The 18,006-nt window shown below is 42.7% G+C and overlaps 1 protein-coding gene across 1 annotated transcript in view; it reads left to right on the top strand.

The window, feature by feature from the left end:
* LOC141128050 (merlin-like) overlaps positions 1 to 18,006 on the top strand; it is a 142,313-nt gene that overhangs the window by 71,817 nt on the left and 52,490 nt on the right. Inside the window, exons 5-8 of the mRNA XM_073615096.1 lie at positions 9,979 to 10,062; positions 11,023 to 11,091; positions 11,186 to 11,268; positions 12,676 to 12,751. Coding sequence (XP_073471197.1) covers positions 9,979 to 10,062; positions 11,023 to 11,091; positions 11,186 to 11,268; positions 12,676 to 12,751 — 312 coding nt within the window. The remainder of the gene's footprint in view (positions 1 to 9,978; positions 10,063 to 11,022; positions 11,092 to 11,185; positions 11,269 to 12,675; positions 12,752 to 18,006) is intronic.

The raw sequence follows: 18,006 nt of genomic DNA, 5'->3' as shown, positions 1-18,006 counted from the left end.
TTTTTTTTAGAAGCACATATTTAGAGCCAGAGGCTCTAATTGGCTTAAAAAAAGGTGGGCTCGGGGCGCAATTAATATTCGCAATTGTCTTCCTGATTCTCCTCCTGGCCAATCAAGAAGCAGGTCCTGAGACCGAAAAGAGAAGCGATTTGCATTGGCCGCGGAGGAGGGGGAAAAAAAATGTAGGGAAGCCGCCGTGCAGCTGAGGAGGCGGAGACACTGGGTGAAGCCGAGGAGGAGGAAGCGCTGCCCGCAACCTAGATGGGGTAAGTGCGGGGCTGGTGCGCTGATATTTGAGCGACCGGGGGAGGGGTGGCTGTTTTGGCCGATTTTGCCCCCCCCAGAAATGGTGCACCAGCCACCACTGGTTATAGGATGACAACTGTCTCCTAACTGTGGTTCTGCATTCTCAGCCTGTTGCACAGAACCAACCGCAATTTGTTACCTTTCTTGTTGCCTAATGCTTGTACAGGCTTTAGATATATCTATTGTGTTTACTGTGAAATGCTAAAGACACAGATTTAAATAACTTAAAATAAGACAAAATTAGTTTAAAATAAATAGATTTGGAAGTTATAGATCTGTGGAATGCTAACAGTCTTGATCTGGTTGCACACACTGTGTAATTACCTTTTTAATGAAAGCATTTGCATTCAATTTATGGCTTCGCATTCATTCGCTTAAATGTTACTCTAACATGAGCTGCTAATGAGCCATAAAATGGAAGCTAATATTTGATGGTAAACTGGAAATATCATCTGTGCGTGTTAACTGCAGTCTAATTTAATGTCTCTAAAATCTAATGAATAATTGAGAACGTCTGCTTCATGCAGAGCCAATTACTCATTTGGAGACACATTTACTGTTACTGTTCAACATGGATTTTCATATTTGATCATAATAAATCATTTTAATTTTCTGTAAAATACATGTATGCTGACCTTAATGAGAAGTTTGGATAAATTAGATGCAGTTGGTTACATCAGTGATTAATACACGTTACCTGTTCATTTAATATGGTATATTAAACTTTCATATATAAAAATAGATAGAGCTTTCTTTTACAAACAAATTTTGTGAAAGGGCCGTCAATGAAAAAAAACATAAGTAGCAGAAATGTGTTTTTCTTTTGCCACTGCATTTCATTATCACTGATTTTATTTAGAACACTTTAAGACCTCTGAATACCAGGGAGCACTGATATGAAAATTGCTTTATACACTACACAGGGCAAACTGCAGACAGGTTGGATGTAGACAAAGCAAAGTTATACTCTCATGGGTTTGTTCCTGTCCGTTCCCAAACCACAGGTATCAAAGTGGAACTTTATATGAAAAATCCTAAATTTGTAAGCAGAAAGGTTCTTTCTCTTCTGCTAGGATTCTTACATCACTCCTCACAAACTGCACTGTATCCGGCATCTGCCAGGTACTAGGATGAATTAATTCCCATACACATCTGCGGGAGTTACGTCATCCCAGCCTAGTCAGTCGAGATGGCCGAAGATCATGAACCCCAAGGAAATCAGCAAAACATGTTGACAATAGCAAGGGAGCATGTGAACTTTGTATCAATAAAGTGGAGGTGAGTATCGTTACTCTTTTAATAGATTATATTTCCAACATTGCCTGGAACCTGGTATGCCTGGATACATTTAAACTGTCCAAATTTTGCCAGCTCAACCATCGCAACAACTCCAAAATACGCCCCTTTCTAACCAATGACACCCCAAAGCTCCTAGTTCACTCCCTGGTCATCTCTCGCCTTGACTACTGCAACTGCCTTCTCATTGGCTTACCTTTACATAGGCTATCCCCCCTTCAGTCCATCACGAATGCTGCTGCCAGACTTAACCACCTTACCAACCGCTCAATGTCTGCTACTCCTCTCTGCCGATCCCTCCACTGGCTTCCACTCCCCCAACAAATTCAATTCAAAATACTAACAATAAATTACAAAGCCATCCACAACTTGACCCCCAGATGCATCACTAACCTATTTTCAAAATGCCAACCTAATCTTTTTCTTCGTTCCTCTCAAGACCTCTGTCTCTCTAGCTCCCTCGTCATCTCCTCCCATGCTCGCCTCATGGACTTTTCCCGAGCCTCCCCCATCCTATGGAACTCCCTACTCTACTCCCTACTCTGCTTTTAGACAATCCCTAAAAAACTCTCCTCTTCAGGCAAGCCTATTTTGCTTACACCTAACAACTGTACTATTATTTTTTTCATCAGCTCATCCCCCACAGCTATTACCTTTTTTTTATCACTTGACCCTCCCATCTAGATTGTAAGCTCTCATGAGCAGGGCCCTCTGATTCCTCCTGTATTGAATTGTTTTGTAGCTGTACGGTCTGCCCTCTTGTATAATAATAATTTAAAGTGGTTGTAAAGCTCAGTCATGGAATTTGAGCAAAGCACATATATCTGTAGTGTTTACTTATCTCTCACCAAAGCTCTAAGTGCCGTTCCCCTCTGGTGCTTCATTCCTCTTTTAGTCACTTCTGAGAAGTTTTCCCAACACATGAGATAAATTTGTTTATAGAAGAAGGGGGGAAGAGCTCAGAATAGATCTTGTCTATTCAGAACATCGTCGTTCTGTTGTGTGAAGGATGTTTATTTATTTCTTTTTCCTCCAATCAGCTCTCACAAACTGTAACTGCAGCCTCTCTGCCCCCTCCTTTTGTGCTCCTGACAGATGCTGAAATAAATATATAAATAAATAAATAAATTAAATATATATATATATATATATATATATATATATATATATATATATATATATATATATATATATATATATATATATATATATATATATATATATATATATATATATATATATATATATATATATTTGTAAAATTTTTATTAAATTTTACCAAAGAAATATACATACAAAACTACAAGGTATAACCTGGTATTAGATCTCACCGTGTTAGTAACCTCATTAACTATGTATAAGTACAAGAAAAGAACAAAATCCCCCACCCACCTTTCCATTTGCAACGTTCCTTAAGTGCATAGGGCCCTTAGTCCTTGTCTAGTTTTCCTATCGGCTACAATCATCATCATCATCATCCATCATCCATCATTCATCATCATTCATCATCATCATTCATCATCATCTTCATCATCATCTTCATCATTCATCATTCATCATCTTCATCTTCATCATCATCTTCATCTTCATCTTCATCATCATCTTCATCTTCATCATCTTCATCATCATCATTCATCATCATCATTCATCATCATCCTTCATCATCATCATCATCATCCCATATGGAACAGTAACAATCCCTTGGTTAAAACCCTTCAATTCAGTCGTGAGAGAAATATGTCAGGCTTCCACCGTAGTATTAAAGAAAACAGTTCTGTTTAACCAAGAGTGTCAGTGTCTGAAAGCCAACACTGCCATACTTTTTCAAACTTATTGGGACAACCCCTACTCAAATATGTGGCCCTGTACAAAGGTAAAACCTTGTTAATTATGCCCTTCCCGTATGAAAGCGAAGGGGCCCCTGGTTTCTTCCAGCACAGCAAGATGCCATTGCGAGCATAAAAAAGAGCAAGTGAGAGAAGGGTTCTTTGTGCACTATGTGGTTCTACCTCCTCCACTAGGCCCAGCATACAAACAGATATAGTCAAGGGAAATGGAAGAGTGAGTAAATCTTGGAGAGTGCAAGTGACCCCCATCCAGAACTCTCGTATCGGCTGACGGTGCCAGAGAGGCTGTACATTGCCAACACTCAGCCGAGCCAGTGCCATAAATAGTGGCTGCTCTTGCTGGAGTATAATAAGCTCTGTGGAGCAGCTTAAATTTAATGTAGCAGTCCCATGCTGACACCAGAGTCCTGAACGGATAGTCCCACATATCCTCCCAATCATCTCCCTGTAATTTAGGAATTAATGGCATCCAACTGTTCCTGCATTTGGTAAGTGCTTTTGGCCTCTATACACCTCAGATAGGAGCTTCTTCAGAGAGTCATCACATAATAGTTGTTCCAGAGGAGAAGACTCAAGCTCTAGGGTTTCAGACCCAAATTGTGCTATGAAGGCATGTCGCAACTGCAAGTAATGGAAGAAATTTCAGTTCTGGAGGTGGTACTAGACCTTAGCTGATCAAACATAAGGAGTCTCCCTCCCCCCACGATATCTTGTACTGTAATTGTTTGATGCAAACTCGGGCCCACAAGACGGGGTCCGGACTTTCACCAAAGTGAGAAAACTTGGGAATGAACCAAAAGGGGCAGATGGCGAAGGGACCAACCCATCTGGCTTCATCAGCACCTTCACCCTGTCCCAAGCGCAAGGTACTACGCATGGACCCAGTTAAAAGGCAGGCCACCTGGTAACCTCTATAGACTAAATTAATATAGACTCTCATAAGATCCCGGAACAGCAGCTTCAAGCACTGTTGCAGCATCCCCATCATCGTGTAGCAACCAACGCCTAGCAATGACCTTTTGGCCTGCTAATAAATATTTAAAGAGGTCTGGTAATGCCAGGCCTCCCTGTCCAAGAGGTTCCTGCAAGGTACAAAGCCCTATCCTTGGATGAGAAGAAGACCAGATAATGGAGATAAACAGATTATTTGCACACTTAAAATATGAACAAGGGATCCAAATTGGAGAATTTTGTAAGAAGTATAAAAAGATCAGTAAGATTTTCAAAAGATTGACCCGTCCGATCAATAAAAGTGGTAAATGTCGCCCCGAGTCTAACTAGGTCCTTACCTTAGTAACGAGGGGAAGTACATTAAGCGACATATAATCTCCCACCCTGGGTGAAATACGAACACCAAGATAATTAAATTCTGAGACCCAAGATATAGGAACATTTTGCACAACCTGTGCCTGGACGTCAGCATCTATGGGCAATATGCTGGATTTCTCCCTGTTCACTCTTAGACCTGAAAAACACTCAAAGTTATTCAGTATCTCAACCACCACTGGAAGGGATGGCCCAGGATCCAGCAAAAAGAGAAGGTCATCCGCATATAATGGAGTGCACTCATGAATGCTTTCCACCTTCAAAGCTCTAACCGCTGATGACCCCTGCAAGGCAATGGTGATAGGTTCCTTTGCAAGTGCAAATAAAGAGGCAAAAAGCGGGCACCCTTGGCGAGTACCTCCACCCACGGAAAACTGAGAAGAAACCACCATACCAAGTTGAATGCCTGCCTTTGGACTACTGTAGAGCAAAGATATCCAGGTAAGATACTGATTTCGGAAACCCATACGTCTTAAGACCACGGACATATAGGTTCAGTCCACTGAGTCAAAAGCTTTTGCCATGTCAAGTGACACCACCACCCTCGCCCCAGGATTAGCATGATTGATCTGTAAGTGTGCAAATAGCCTGCAAAGATTAGTGTCCGTGGCTTTCTGGGGAATGAATCCAGTTTGGTCTGTCAACCAACGTAGAGATGGCCCGCGACAATCTAGTGGCCAATACCTTGGTCAAGATTTTAAGGTCTTGGTTCAGAAGAGCAATGGGTCTAGTCTATAGGAGGAACATTCAAGAGGATCCTTCCCCGGCTTAGGTAAAAGAACAACCTGAGCCCCCATAAGGGAGTCAGAAAGAACCTTGTTCTCTATACAAAAGTGTAACAGTGATTTAAGTCTCAGGACAACAACCTCAATATTCAGCCTATACTATTCAGCACAAAAACCAAATGGTCCAGGTGATTTATGAGGGGGGAATACCTGTATAGCTAAGTCAAATCTCTTCCTCAGTGATATCCGAGTCAAGGCTGTCCCTATCCATATCGGACAGGACAGGGACAACTAAGGAGGAGAGCGGAGTCTCCAGTTCTTGCAGATTGTAAGTGGGAATAGACTCTTAAAGAGTTTTGTAATATTCCACAAAATTATCTAATATTTCAGCCGGATCTGTAAGCACCAATCCCTGCCTATCACCCTGCTCAAATAGAGACTCAGCCCTTCTGACCCAAGAAGTCTGCGTTAGTTCAGTAAGATGCAATGCCAATTGGTGGCCGGCTGCCAGCAAGGCTAGATAGGTAGGGAGCAGAAGCATGAGCCAGCTTGCAACTTCTTTCTTTATCTTGTAATGCATATATAGAAGGGTTGAACTCCGTACGGGCCTGTTTCATAGCCGATATATAGTGACTCCTCATACACGCCTTAAAGGCGTCCCATACAACAGGGAGGGAAGCTGAAGAGAGGTTGTTCTCCCAGTAGCCAGTAAAAACAGGAGCTACCTGGGAAGACACCGACTCCACCTCTAACCACCCAGGACTCAACCTCCATGTGCCCCCTCTGATTCGTGATGGGAGACCAATATTAATGGATAAAGGAGAGTGGTCCGAGAAGCCCCCTGGCAAGTAATTGGCTCCCCTCACCATCGTCCCTTAAAATAAACAAAGAAGAAAAACCATATTGGGGAATATGGGACTTTAAGGGGGCTTATTAATACAAATGGATATATCACACTAAATTTAATAAATATGTATTTTTATTACAAAAAAGAATAGCATTAAAAAAGTCACTTCCTTTATACAGTTTTCCACGTAATCATTCTACATGTTTTGCCTTACGGCTTCTTCAGGAAAATGCATGTACTTTACTTCTAGTAAATAGATACATAGATAAATCTGTGGGGAAAAAAAGTACATATGCAAAACAAAAGAGAGACAATTAAAAAAAAATACATAACATGTTAAAGTACACATATTAATACATAGATGCATCCGTGTAGATAGCAGGAATGTCCCAACCAGAAGTTCTAGCCCCAATGTTTAGGGGACTCAGAGCGGCATTTACAGTAGGTGACTGATATCAGATCGTATTTCTGGACACAAATTGTACTGCCCGCAGGAATCTGCCAACTAAGTCGAATCACCTACAGAGAGAGGTATAAATAACATGTATATGATTTTAAAACCAATGTTTCCTGTGGATCAATCAAAAATGTTAGTATGACGTGTCAATCTTAGTGCATGTCTATATTTATATTTAATTAGGATATTAAATCCTTCAACAGGAAAAATGGGTATAAGCTTATATAAGGAATACTTCTTTTAAATGGATAACTGGGAGCCTATAATTTCATGCAGCTGACAGCAATGATTATCTAGGCTGTGTAGAGCCAAAGTCAGGTCTCTGAAAGTAAGGTAACATTTGGGCATAAGAGAGACAATATATTTGTAATAAGGTTCCTTATAAATTCCATCAATTAACAATTCCTGCTTATGTAATAAAGGAAAAACTTGCTATTTAGTCCGTGGGTACAAAGACTTCAAAGCAAAATGGAATATAGAAGCAACCGTAAATGAAGAAAATAAATCTGGAGGTAAAAATAAAAAGGGGAATAGAGCCTTAAATATACCATACCTTTTTCTTATTAAGTAGTGCACTGCAATTGCAGTGCATACAAGAGGTGTTATCAATAAGTTCAATAGATCTATCTGTTAATAGCTGCATGAGGTGTAAGACTCCCAGGGACTCCAGCAGCATAAATGATGCCGCATGGGTCTATTTATACCCCTCCCCAGTGCGTCAGGTGGGCGCGACGTGTGACATCACGTTATGACGCAAAGCAGATGCTGTGGAGGAATGCTTTATCACAGGAGCGGCGCCTCTCCACCGAAGCCCCACCCCAATGGCTGACAGACAGGGGCCACCGCACACAGACACGCCCTAAGGGCGTGCTGAGCGCGGTGACACCATCATACGTCGGCCGCTCATCCGCAAAGCCATGGCACAGTGGGGGCCGACGACCTGCCGGAAAAGAGCAACAGCTCTTTTCCGGACACACAGGGATGCTCCTGTTTCCACGGGAGCTCAGCAAGTGATCCCTTGAGATCAGGGATCATACTGTTGTGGGCCCCTGGGCATCCGTGCGGGGATCCTATGGCAAATAGGTGGAGGAGGGCCCGCAAGACCTCATGCCCGATGAAGTGCTCTGGATGAAGGAAAAAGAGAGGAAAAAGAAGCAAAAGGATTAATTAGATTTCTAGTGTATTGAAGGATCAATGGCTTTTCTGTACATCAGCAGAAAAATCTGGGAAAAGCCTCACTCTGTTGTTTTCATATGGCAATTCAGGGTGCTTCCTTGCTTTAGCCAAGATCATGTCTCGATCCCTGAAATTTAAAAAATGTACCAGGAACAGTCTCGGCAGTGTGCTAGCGGGGCGTTTGCCCGTAGGAATGCTGTACGCCCTCTCGAAAATGTAGTTAGGTGGCATGTCAGGTAAATTCAGCATCTTTTTAAAGAGTGACTCTGCAAAGACAGCAGGGTGTAAGCCTTCGGCCCCTTCCGGGAGACCCTCCACACTGATATTGTTGCGCCTCTGTCTGTTGATCCTCCACTGATCTGATGCTATCCTCCGCTTCAGTAAGCCAACCTCTGATTTTGTCAAGTCATGGCGAATCAGTGTACATTCAGAGGTCAAGTGATCGTTGCGTACCATCAGAACTGCCTTACACCCCTCGATGGCCTCTAGGATAGGCTTTGTAAGGAGAGGGTAGAGGACGCCATTGTGGTGTGTGTTGCAGCTGCGCTCAGCTCTTTCCTCTGTCCACGCTGAGCTCCGGATGGTGAAAGGAAGATGGCTTTGGGAGAGCACATGCCCCGCCCTTTCCCGGAGCGCTGAGGATTCGGGTCTCGGGCAGCTTACCCAGACCTTTTGCCAAATGGGCGATGTCACAGAGGGCTCCAGGAGGCAGTGAGAGGCAGCTGAAGTCCGTGAATTGACAGAAAGGAACCACTGTCAGGAAAAATATCCAGGATCAGCACGGAGCTCACAGACCACGCATCTGTCCTGGTTCACATCTGGCCACGCCCCCCATGAAGAAAGATTTCTAACACAATCTGCCCTTTTAAAGTTGTGAAGAGAGGAGACAACTGCAGAAAAACAAGTGAAACCTATGTAGGAGGATTTGTTTCATCTCTGTGTATCATCCGAGGCTGTTCACTTCACTGGGTATATGTGAGAGTTTACAAAAGTAAAGCTATCCTTTAAATTATTGAATGCGGACATGATTACACTCTCATTTACTAAGGAATTCGTAAATCCCTGCCAATCTCCAGCATCCGTGCCAAATGTAAATCGCCTGTTTGCTATGCACTTCACATACACTCATTGAGCAATTAGGGTCATTTGTACACCTGCCTATTATGTAGTTGTCTTACCACTCAATCATGTGACAACAGCGCAATACATAAAATCATGCAGGTACAGGTCAAGCGCTTTAGCTAATGCTCACATCAAACATCAGAAAAATAGGGGGATCGTAGCTTTTGACCATGCTGGCAGACAGGCTGGTATGGGTATTTCTGTTAGGTTTTACTCCTGTGAGCCAAGAACAGAAAACTGAGGCTACAGTACGCACTGGCTCACCAAAACTGGACAGTTGAAGGCTGAAAAAACCAAGCCTAGTCTGATGACTTCTGATTTTTGCTGAGGGCAGTCACTGCATCTGAATGCAGTAGAGTACTGTAAGGATATGTAGAAAAGGAGATCTGCAGGCTAAATGTGCAGCTGTCAAATATGCAGAAATTGCATGATGCAATCATGTCAACATGGACCAGAATCTCAAAGGAATGTTTGTGAAATGCGAAATACCATAAATGGCACAAAGAATTGAGAGAAAAGGAAGGCTTGATCCAGTATTAGTATAGAGTCCTTAACAAACTGCTCTATGAGTGTACATGCATATAATCATCTATTGCTACAGGCGATGGACATGGCACATTACAATGGACAGGCAGTAAGAGATGCCTTATCTTAATATAAATTTTTGTATGATGTAGACCTGCCAGAAATTACATACAGAGCAAGCGGAGTAGCAAGAGGAGTGATAGATTTTTAAAGTTTTGCTGTAGCTGAGTTAGTATTAGAAGCATACAGAGAGGGTTGTTATTTCTTTAAATTTGCAGAACTTTTATTAAGGAGAAAGTTTAGATGCAATGATTGATTCTTGCAATTTTTTAATATGTCTTCATTTACTAGGTTAAGAAACAAATTCTGGATGAAGAAATCATTTGTTCTCCAGAAGCATCTGTTCTTTTGGCCTCCTATGCTGTTCAAGCTAAGGTGAGACCATAAAAAAATACAACAATGCTAAGTGTTCTTATAAAATTGTATTGCCTCCAGGAAATGTCATACATAATCCTCATTTAAAAAGAAAAAGGCATAATCAAATTAAATTTAAATTGTAAGAATGTAGATGTTAGGAATAAATTAGAACTGCCCAGGCTTTTTAATTTTCTTTGCCTGTGATTGGGTATTCCTTGCCATGTAAAATTTCACCTAAGCTCTGTGGAGAAAGTACACTTGTGGCAATAGTTTGGGGTGGTACTTTTCTGTTTGAGCGTAACTAGGACACTTTCTTAAAAACTAGGTCTATAAAGATATAGTTTGAGTTTGGTGAAAGGGAATTGAGTAGCTAGCACAGATATCTGACCACAATCCTATTAACGACCTTTGGAATTATTTGGAATTCTGATTACTGGGTTTTCTCATCCAACATCCTTATCAGACCCTAAAAAGTGGAGGAGCAAATTCATATTAATGGTCATGGTTTTGGAATATGATGTCCAACAAGCTTATATAGATGTGATAGTTAGGCGTTCACAAACTTATGTCCACACAGTATATTGTATATTATATCAAAATCCTGCTCCTACACCTGGGGAGCATGCTTCTTAAAGCCACACTTAAGTTTTCTTGTTCTTCTCTATTTTGAAACAGTAGCCTGGTGCAAATAGACCTATAGGCAGATATCAATATTGCTGGTGTCACTTGGCATACCATTTTGGAGGGAAAAGCTCATACCCCTGAAGAATTGGCAGTCTGGGGCTTGGCTGATATCTAAAAATATCTCCTATTCACTAATCCTCGCAATAGACATGGAAATATTAGCAATAATATTAATTTCACGTATATTTTTAAGTATCATTTTTTTCTTGAACACTGTGTTCAAGAAAAGACTGATTTTACCAAGTATTTTTTCAGGTCTTTTAATAATACAACACACTGTCTTTGTTTTTGCAGTATGGTGACTATAACCCTAACATACACCAGCCTGGATTTCTATCTCAAGATGAGTTGTTGCCTAAACGAGTATGTATAATACTGTTATTGTCACTGTGCAATTGATCGGTAAAATAGTTAGTCTTTTTAGTTTCCGATAAAGTACTTTTTTTTTTTTTCTTAGGTTCTGCAGCAATATCAGATGACATCAGAAATGTGGCAGGACAAAATAACAGCTGTGCATGCAGGTCACAGAGGAATTTCTAGGTATGAATAACATTGAGTAACAATTAAGATGAGGCAGGTGTCAAAAACCATTAATCAGACAGAGACAGAAGTACAGTTAAATCACACTTGTTTATTAATAATAATAATAATAATAATAATAAAAAGGTAAACGAAGTAAATGTAGTCAAAACATAGCCAGAGTTCAGGAACCGGAACGGATAGACAGACAAGCCAAAACTTCAGGGAGCCAGAGATGAACATAGTAGAACAACAAGCAGGATCTGGAGCCAGAAGGAATGTCAGCCAAGCAAGTCTTTAACAGGAACACAGGAGAGCGTCTCTAGAGATGTGACCAAGGCGAAGGCAGAGATCATCTGAGCTGGACGGCTTAAGTAGGCAGGACTGACGAGCAGGATATCCTCAACAGGTGAGTCACCGTGGAGAGATAGGAGCTGGCAATTAGCCAACAGCTGAGTGGCCAGCTTTGAGAAGGAAGGGCTGAGCCCAGCCCCGACAGCAGGCTAAAATAGACCAGGAAGTATTCCATTGTTAGATTCTTTGAGCAAGATCCAACATGCTCTAGATCAGGGGTTTCCAAACTTTCTAAGCAAAGGGCCAATTAACTGTTCTTCAGGCTTTTGGAGGGGCAGACTGTGGCCAGTGGGAGTAGAAAATGCCTCAGCATCAGTGGCAGTAAACAATGTCCCGTCATTGGTTTTATTGGGAGTAATAGCGCCCAATGGTTGATATCAGTGGGAGGAATAGTGCCCCAACACTAGTGTTAGTGGAAGGAATGGTGCCCCCTCATTGGTGTCAGTGGATGGAATGGTGCCTCAAGGGCTGGAGAAAAGAAAGCAAAGGGTCACATCCAGCCCGAAAGCCGCTGTTTGGATACCACTGCTCCAGATTAATAGTTGGAATGAGTTTTCCTGATTGGTAATGTAGCAAATATTTAATAAAAACATATGGCAAAAGAAAAAATGAATAAGCCAAACACAAAAGCAATGAAACAATGGTACACATACAGCAAACAATAAATAAAGTATACTTAAATTAACAAAAAATGTAATAAATTGCAGATTTACAATCCTTAGATATGGTAACAGCATTAGTTTTCATTTTTCAAACTAAGCGGATCTTCTGCAAGTATAAATCCTGTAAATCCTGCTACAAATCCTGTGTGCTTGTACCTGTACAGTGAACTGAAATCTCAAAAATTTTAAAATAAAGGAAAAGAACCCATCAAAAAGGAAAACTAATACAGCCACCAACTCTAAGGACTGGCAATGTGCAAAATATTACATTTTGTTTTTTGGGTTTGGATACACTTTAATATAATTCAGATTTTTGTTTGGGATTCGTCTGAATACTACACTTTTCAGAACAAATAGATTCTTGTTTGAGTATGTTCTATTTAATGATAAATACAATATTCGCATTTTGTAGGGATGAAGCAGAGATGAATTATTTAAAAATTGCACAAGACTTGGACATGTATGGTGTGAACTATTTTCCCATCACAGTGAGTAATGCATGTTTCATTTTTTAAAACAAACATACCCACAAAGGTTATATAAATGACCATGTCTCTAGCTCCTTTGAAAGTTGTTTCAAGCTGACTTAAAAAATATCATCTTATCCAGGCATTGACCTGCAATATGCACTACTCAAAAAAATAAAATGAACACTTTGAAAACACATCAGATCTCAATGGGCACAAATATCATACTGGATATCTATACTGATATGGACTGGGTAATGTGTTAGGAACGAAAGAATGCCACATCGTTTGAAATTAAAATTAGAGGGCTACACACTGAAAATCAGTGACAAAATGATGCAGCAGGCGAGTCCATTTTGCTGAAATTTCTTTGCAGCAACTCAAAATTGTACTCAGTAGTGTGTATGGCCCCCACATGCTTCTAATGAGATGACGGATGGTGTCCTGGGGTATTTCCTCCCAGATCTGGACCAGGGCATCACTAAGCTCTTGAACAGACTGAGGTGCAACCTGGCGGCGTCGGATGGACCGAAACATAATGTCCCAGAGGTGTTCTATTGGATTTAGGTCAGGTGAGCGTGGGGGGCTGGGGCCATTCAATGGTATCAATTCCTTCATCCTCCAGGAACTGGCTGCATACTCTCGCTACATGAGGTTTGGCACCAGGAGGAACCCAGGACCCGCTGTACCAGAGTAGGGTCTGATAATGAGCACGGGGCCCACTAGAGGACTTTGGGCCCTCAGGCCATCCTCATGAAGACTGTTTCTGATTGAACAGTCTGAATAGGGGGTGTCAGAGGCACCCATGGACAGATTCATGCATCGCATGAATCTATCCATTGCTCATTAGGAGCGGTGCTGGAGAGAGGGGGTGGTGCCCTTGCGCCCTTATGGACCACTGGTCTCAGGTGTTTTTGAATGCTGAAACAGGATGTCAAATGTTTTCTCTCCAGCTATCTTGCCATTAGTTTTCACCAGTTTCCCAACTGCTGCCAATCAAAAGCATGCTAAAAACATGATGCTCCCATCACCATTCTTCACTGTGTAGATGGTATTCTCAGGGTGGTTATTGGTTTTGGCTTTTCCCAGTTTATAGGTAGGACAAAAAGCTCTATTTTGGTCTCATCAACAACCTTTTTCCACAAGCTTGCTCTGCCTCTTACAATTTTGTCATACTGCAAATGGGATTTGATGTGAGTTTTTTAACAGTGGCTTTTCTTTTATCTTTCTGCTTCAGAAAGCTCAGCTTTGTGGAACATCTAACTTACAGTATTCCTGTGGATGGTTAATCCCATTTTAGCTGTGGATCTTTGCATCTTATTGAAAGTTAGCAGTATGCTACTGGTTGCTTCTTTGACTGATGCCCTCCTGATGCCAAATTTCTTAGTTTTATTAGAAAGTCTTCACTAGGCAGAGTAGTAGGGGACCTGTATTATATTCTTTCAGTTTTTTTTTTATATAATGCATTTAATGGTCCACTCTGCATGTCTAAAGTTTTGGATTTTTTTTTTTTAACCCAAACATGTTTTGATAGCTACTTGGTCAGGAGTCAGGCTTGAAGACCAGTTGCTATAGTAGTAGCGGAACTATCACCAACCAGCACCCTGGAGAATGACGCAGGCTCACCTGAGGTGCGGAGTCTATGTACTAACTGGTGTTCACCAAAGCTCCTGATGGTGGAGATGGATTTTGTTTTAGTACCAGGTCCTCAGGATTACCCCACCAGGAGGTGAGAAAGCTGGGGTCCAGTAGTGCATAAGCAGGTAGGTATCAAACAGAAGCCTAGTCAGTAAGCAAGCCAAAAGGTCAGTAATGAGTAGTTGCAGTGTCACGGTACTACTTACAGTGAGCCCACAGGCTAGCAGGTGACACGGGATCCCCCAGGGCGTGGAGTCAAAGGGAAAGGCGGTATTCGGCAAGGTCCCCTTCACGTGGGTTTTGGCTTAGCAGCGTGCTGACCCCAGGTCACAACCCCTGGGTTCACCCTGCTCGCTAGGGAAGTACCAGAAGACTCTCAGACAAGGATGGATGGATGAAGCAAAGGAGAGCCGGATAGCGAGCCAAGGTCAGGGTGGGCTGCAGACAAGGTAATCAGAACAAGCTGAGTCGGTACACAAGAGATCAGTTCACGAGAGGTCAGGTTAAAGCGGGTTACAAGCAGGGACCTCAGAAACAAGCGTTGCTCAAGCAACTAGAAAGTGGTCAGAGAGATTTAAATAGAGAAGCACATGAGGGGCTGGACAGGAAGTAGCAGGAAGGAATTATATATTAAGCAACAGGTGAGGCTGGCGACACCCATAGCTGCAGAGTGCAGCAGAGCTGAACACAAGCTAGTGGAACAACAGGTGCCAGCCGACCTACAGCAGTAAAAGGAAGACACATATGAGCTCCGCAGCCGATCTGTGACAGTACCCCCCCCTCCTATGAGGTCCCCCTACACGTCGGGGTTGGCTTGGAGGGAAATTTCCGATGGAATCTGGTCACCAAGCGTGGGGCTGAGATATCGGTGGCAGGAACCCAAGACCTCTCCTCCAGACCATAGCCCTTCCAATCAATCAGATAGAGCAGCTTCCCTCGGGAGTATTTGGAGTCCAATATTTAATCTCATACTGATCCATGGTATCAGCCACAGGAGTGGGGTGAGAAGAAGGGCGAGAGAAGCGATTGAGGACTAGAGTCCGGAGCAGGGAGACATGGACGGCGTTGGGTATCCTGAGATGAGGGCAGACGACGCTTGAAAGCAACTGGATTGATTTGACGGAGAATAGGAAATGGACCAATGAAGCGAGGGGCAAATTTCATTGAGGGCACCCGGAGTCGGATGTGCTTGGTAGAGAGCCAAACTCTATCGCCAGGCAGGAACTTAGGAGCTGGACGGCGAAGGCAATCTGCTACAGTTTTATGCCTGGAAGCAGCTAGATTAAGATTCTCAGAGACTTCTTTCCAGATTGAGTTGAAGGACCTTTGGGTCTCAGCTGCTGCTGGTAAAAGAGGAGAAATGGGAACAGGAAAGGGAACAGATGGATGCTGCCCATAAACGGTGAAGAAGGGAGATTTTCCAGAACTGGCATTGGAGTGATGGTTTAAGGCAAACTCTGCCCAGGGCAAAAGTTCCACCCAGTCATCTTGGTGGGCTGAGATGAAGGCACGGAGAAAACGTTCTACATTTTGATTGATATGTTCCATTTGCCCATTGGACTGGGAATGAAAGACAGATGAAAAATCCAATTTAATCCCAAAGGAGCTGGCCAAGGCCCTCCAAAACCGAGTAGTAAATTGAACTCCTCTGTCAGAGATGATATGTGAAGGCATCCCATGAAAACGAAAGATCTCCTTAATGAAAGTCGTGGCAAGACTGGAAGCAGAAGGTAGGCCTGGGAGAGGGATCAAGTGACACATTTTGGAGAACCGATCCACCACTACCCAGATGGCTGTAGAACCTGTTGAGAGGGGCAGATCTGAGATAAAATCCATGGAAATACAACGCCAAGGTATATCGGGAACTGGTAAGGGCAGAAGCAACCCAGCTGGGGCAGACGTGGAAGACTTGGTTAGTACACAAACCGTACAAGCTTGAACGTACTCTTTGAAATCCTTACGAAGAGAGGGCCACATAGTGGAACCAAGTGCGGGAACTACAAAAGATTTGCCTGGAGGAGGCTGTGTAGACCGGAGCTGAGTAGTGGCTAGAATACGATACGGAGGGATGATTGGACCAGGATCTAGGTGATTCTGAGAATCGTTGATATCAAACGACCTGGACAAGGCATTGGCTCAAAGGTTTTTGGCACCTGGACGAAAGGTAATGTTGAAGTGGGCAAAAAAAGAGGGCCCACCGAGCTTGACGTGGGTTCAAGCGTTTCGCAGATAGTAAATACTGCAGTTTTTTATGATCAGCATAGATGGTAATACAATGGGGAGAACCCTCTAGAAGATGTCGCCATTCTTGAAGAGCTAGTTTAATAGCCAGTAGTTCACCGTCCCCAATGGTATAGTTCTTTTCTGCATCAGAAAACTTCTTGGAAAAGAAACCGCAAGGCTGAGACTTGCCCTTCTGAGCTTGGAGTAGGACGGCACCGACTCCTACTGAACAGGCATCAACCTCCATAGAAAAGGGTTTCGTAATGTCCGGATGTAGGAGAATTGGGGCGGAGAAGAAGGCTGCCTTGAGTTTGTGGAAAGCATCAATGGCTTCAGGGGACCAGAGCCAGGCATTGACACCCTTGCGGGTGAGAGATAATAGGGGCCACCAAGGTGGAGTAGTTCCGAATGAATTGGCGATAGTAATTGGTGAAGCCCAAAAAGTGTTGGGTGGCTTTAAGACCAGAGGGCTGAGAGATGGCCCAAAGTTTAGCTGGATCCATGAGGAGGCCCTGTGACGAGTAGGGATGAGCCGAACACCCCCCGGTTCTGTTCGCACCAGAACCTGCGAACGGACCGAAAGTTCGCGCAAACTTTAGAACCCCATTAAAGTCTATGGGACTCGAACGTTCAAAATCAAAAGTGCTAATTTTAAAGGCTAATATGCAAGTTATTGACCTAAAAAGGGTTTGGGGACCCGGGTCCTGCCCCAGGGGACGTGTATCAATGCAAAAAAAAGTTTTAATAATGGCCTTTTTTCGGGAGCAGTGATTTTAATGATGCTTAAAGTGAAAACCAAAAAGTGAAATATTCCTTTAAATACTGTACCTGGGGGGTGTCTATAGTATGCCTGTAAAGTGGCGCGTGTTTCCCATGCTTTGCACAGTCCCTACACAAAATTACATTTGTAAAGGAATAAAAGTCATTTAAAACTGCTTGCAGCTTTAATGTAATGTCAGGTGCTGGCAATATGGATGAAAATCAGTGAGACAAATGGCATGGGTACTCTCCCCCAGTCCATTACCAGGCCCTTTGAGTCTTGTATGTATATTAAGGGGAACCCCGCACCCAAATTAAAAAAAGGAAAGGCGTGGGGCCCCCAGGCCCTATATACACTGAACAGCAGTATACAGGTGGTGCAAACAAGACAGGGACTGCAGGTTTGTTGTTAAGTAGAATCTGTCATTTTGAACTGGTACATTTTTAAAGTGTAGCTCCAGCCAAAAAATCTATTTTTAAGCTTTTAGGAAAACATAGGGAAGGGTTATCACCCCTGTAACATTTGTTTTGCTGCCTGTGCACCTGTTCAGAAGATTTCACCTCATTTTCTGTCCCAATGACAAATGTTTTTTGAAAATTTGGGGTTTTTAGTGAAACAAGGATTGGTGATAAAGCATCAGTGAAGAGGAGACACA

Source organism: Aquarana catesbeiana, linkage group LG02, assembly GCF_042186555.1.
Source record: "Aquarana catesbeiana isolate 2022-GZ linkage group LG02, ASM4218655v1, whole genome shotgun sequence".
In the NCBI taxonomy this organism is placed as follows: Eukaryota; Metazoa; Chordata; class Amphibia; order Anura; family Ranidae; genus Aquarana; species Aquarana catesbeiana.
The sequence above is the reverse complement of the archived record's forward strand: the minus strand, read 5'-3'. Positions and strand labels throughout refer to the sequence as shown.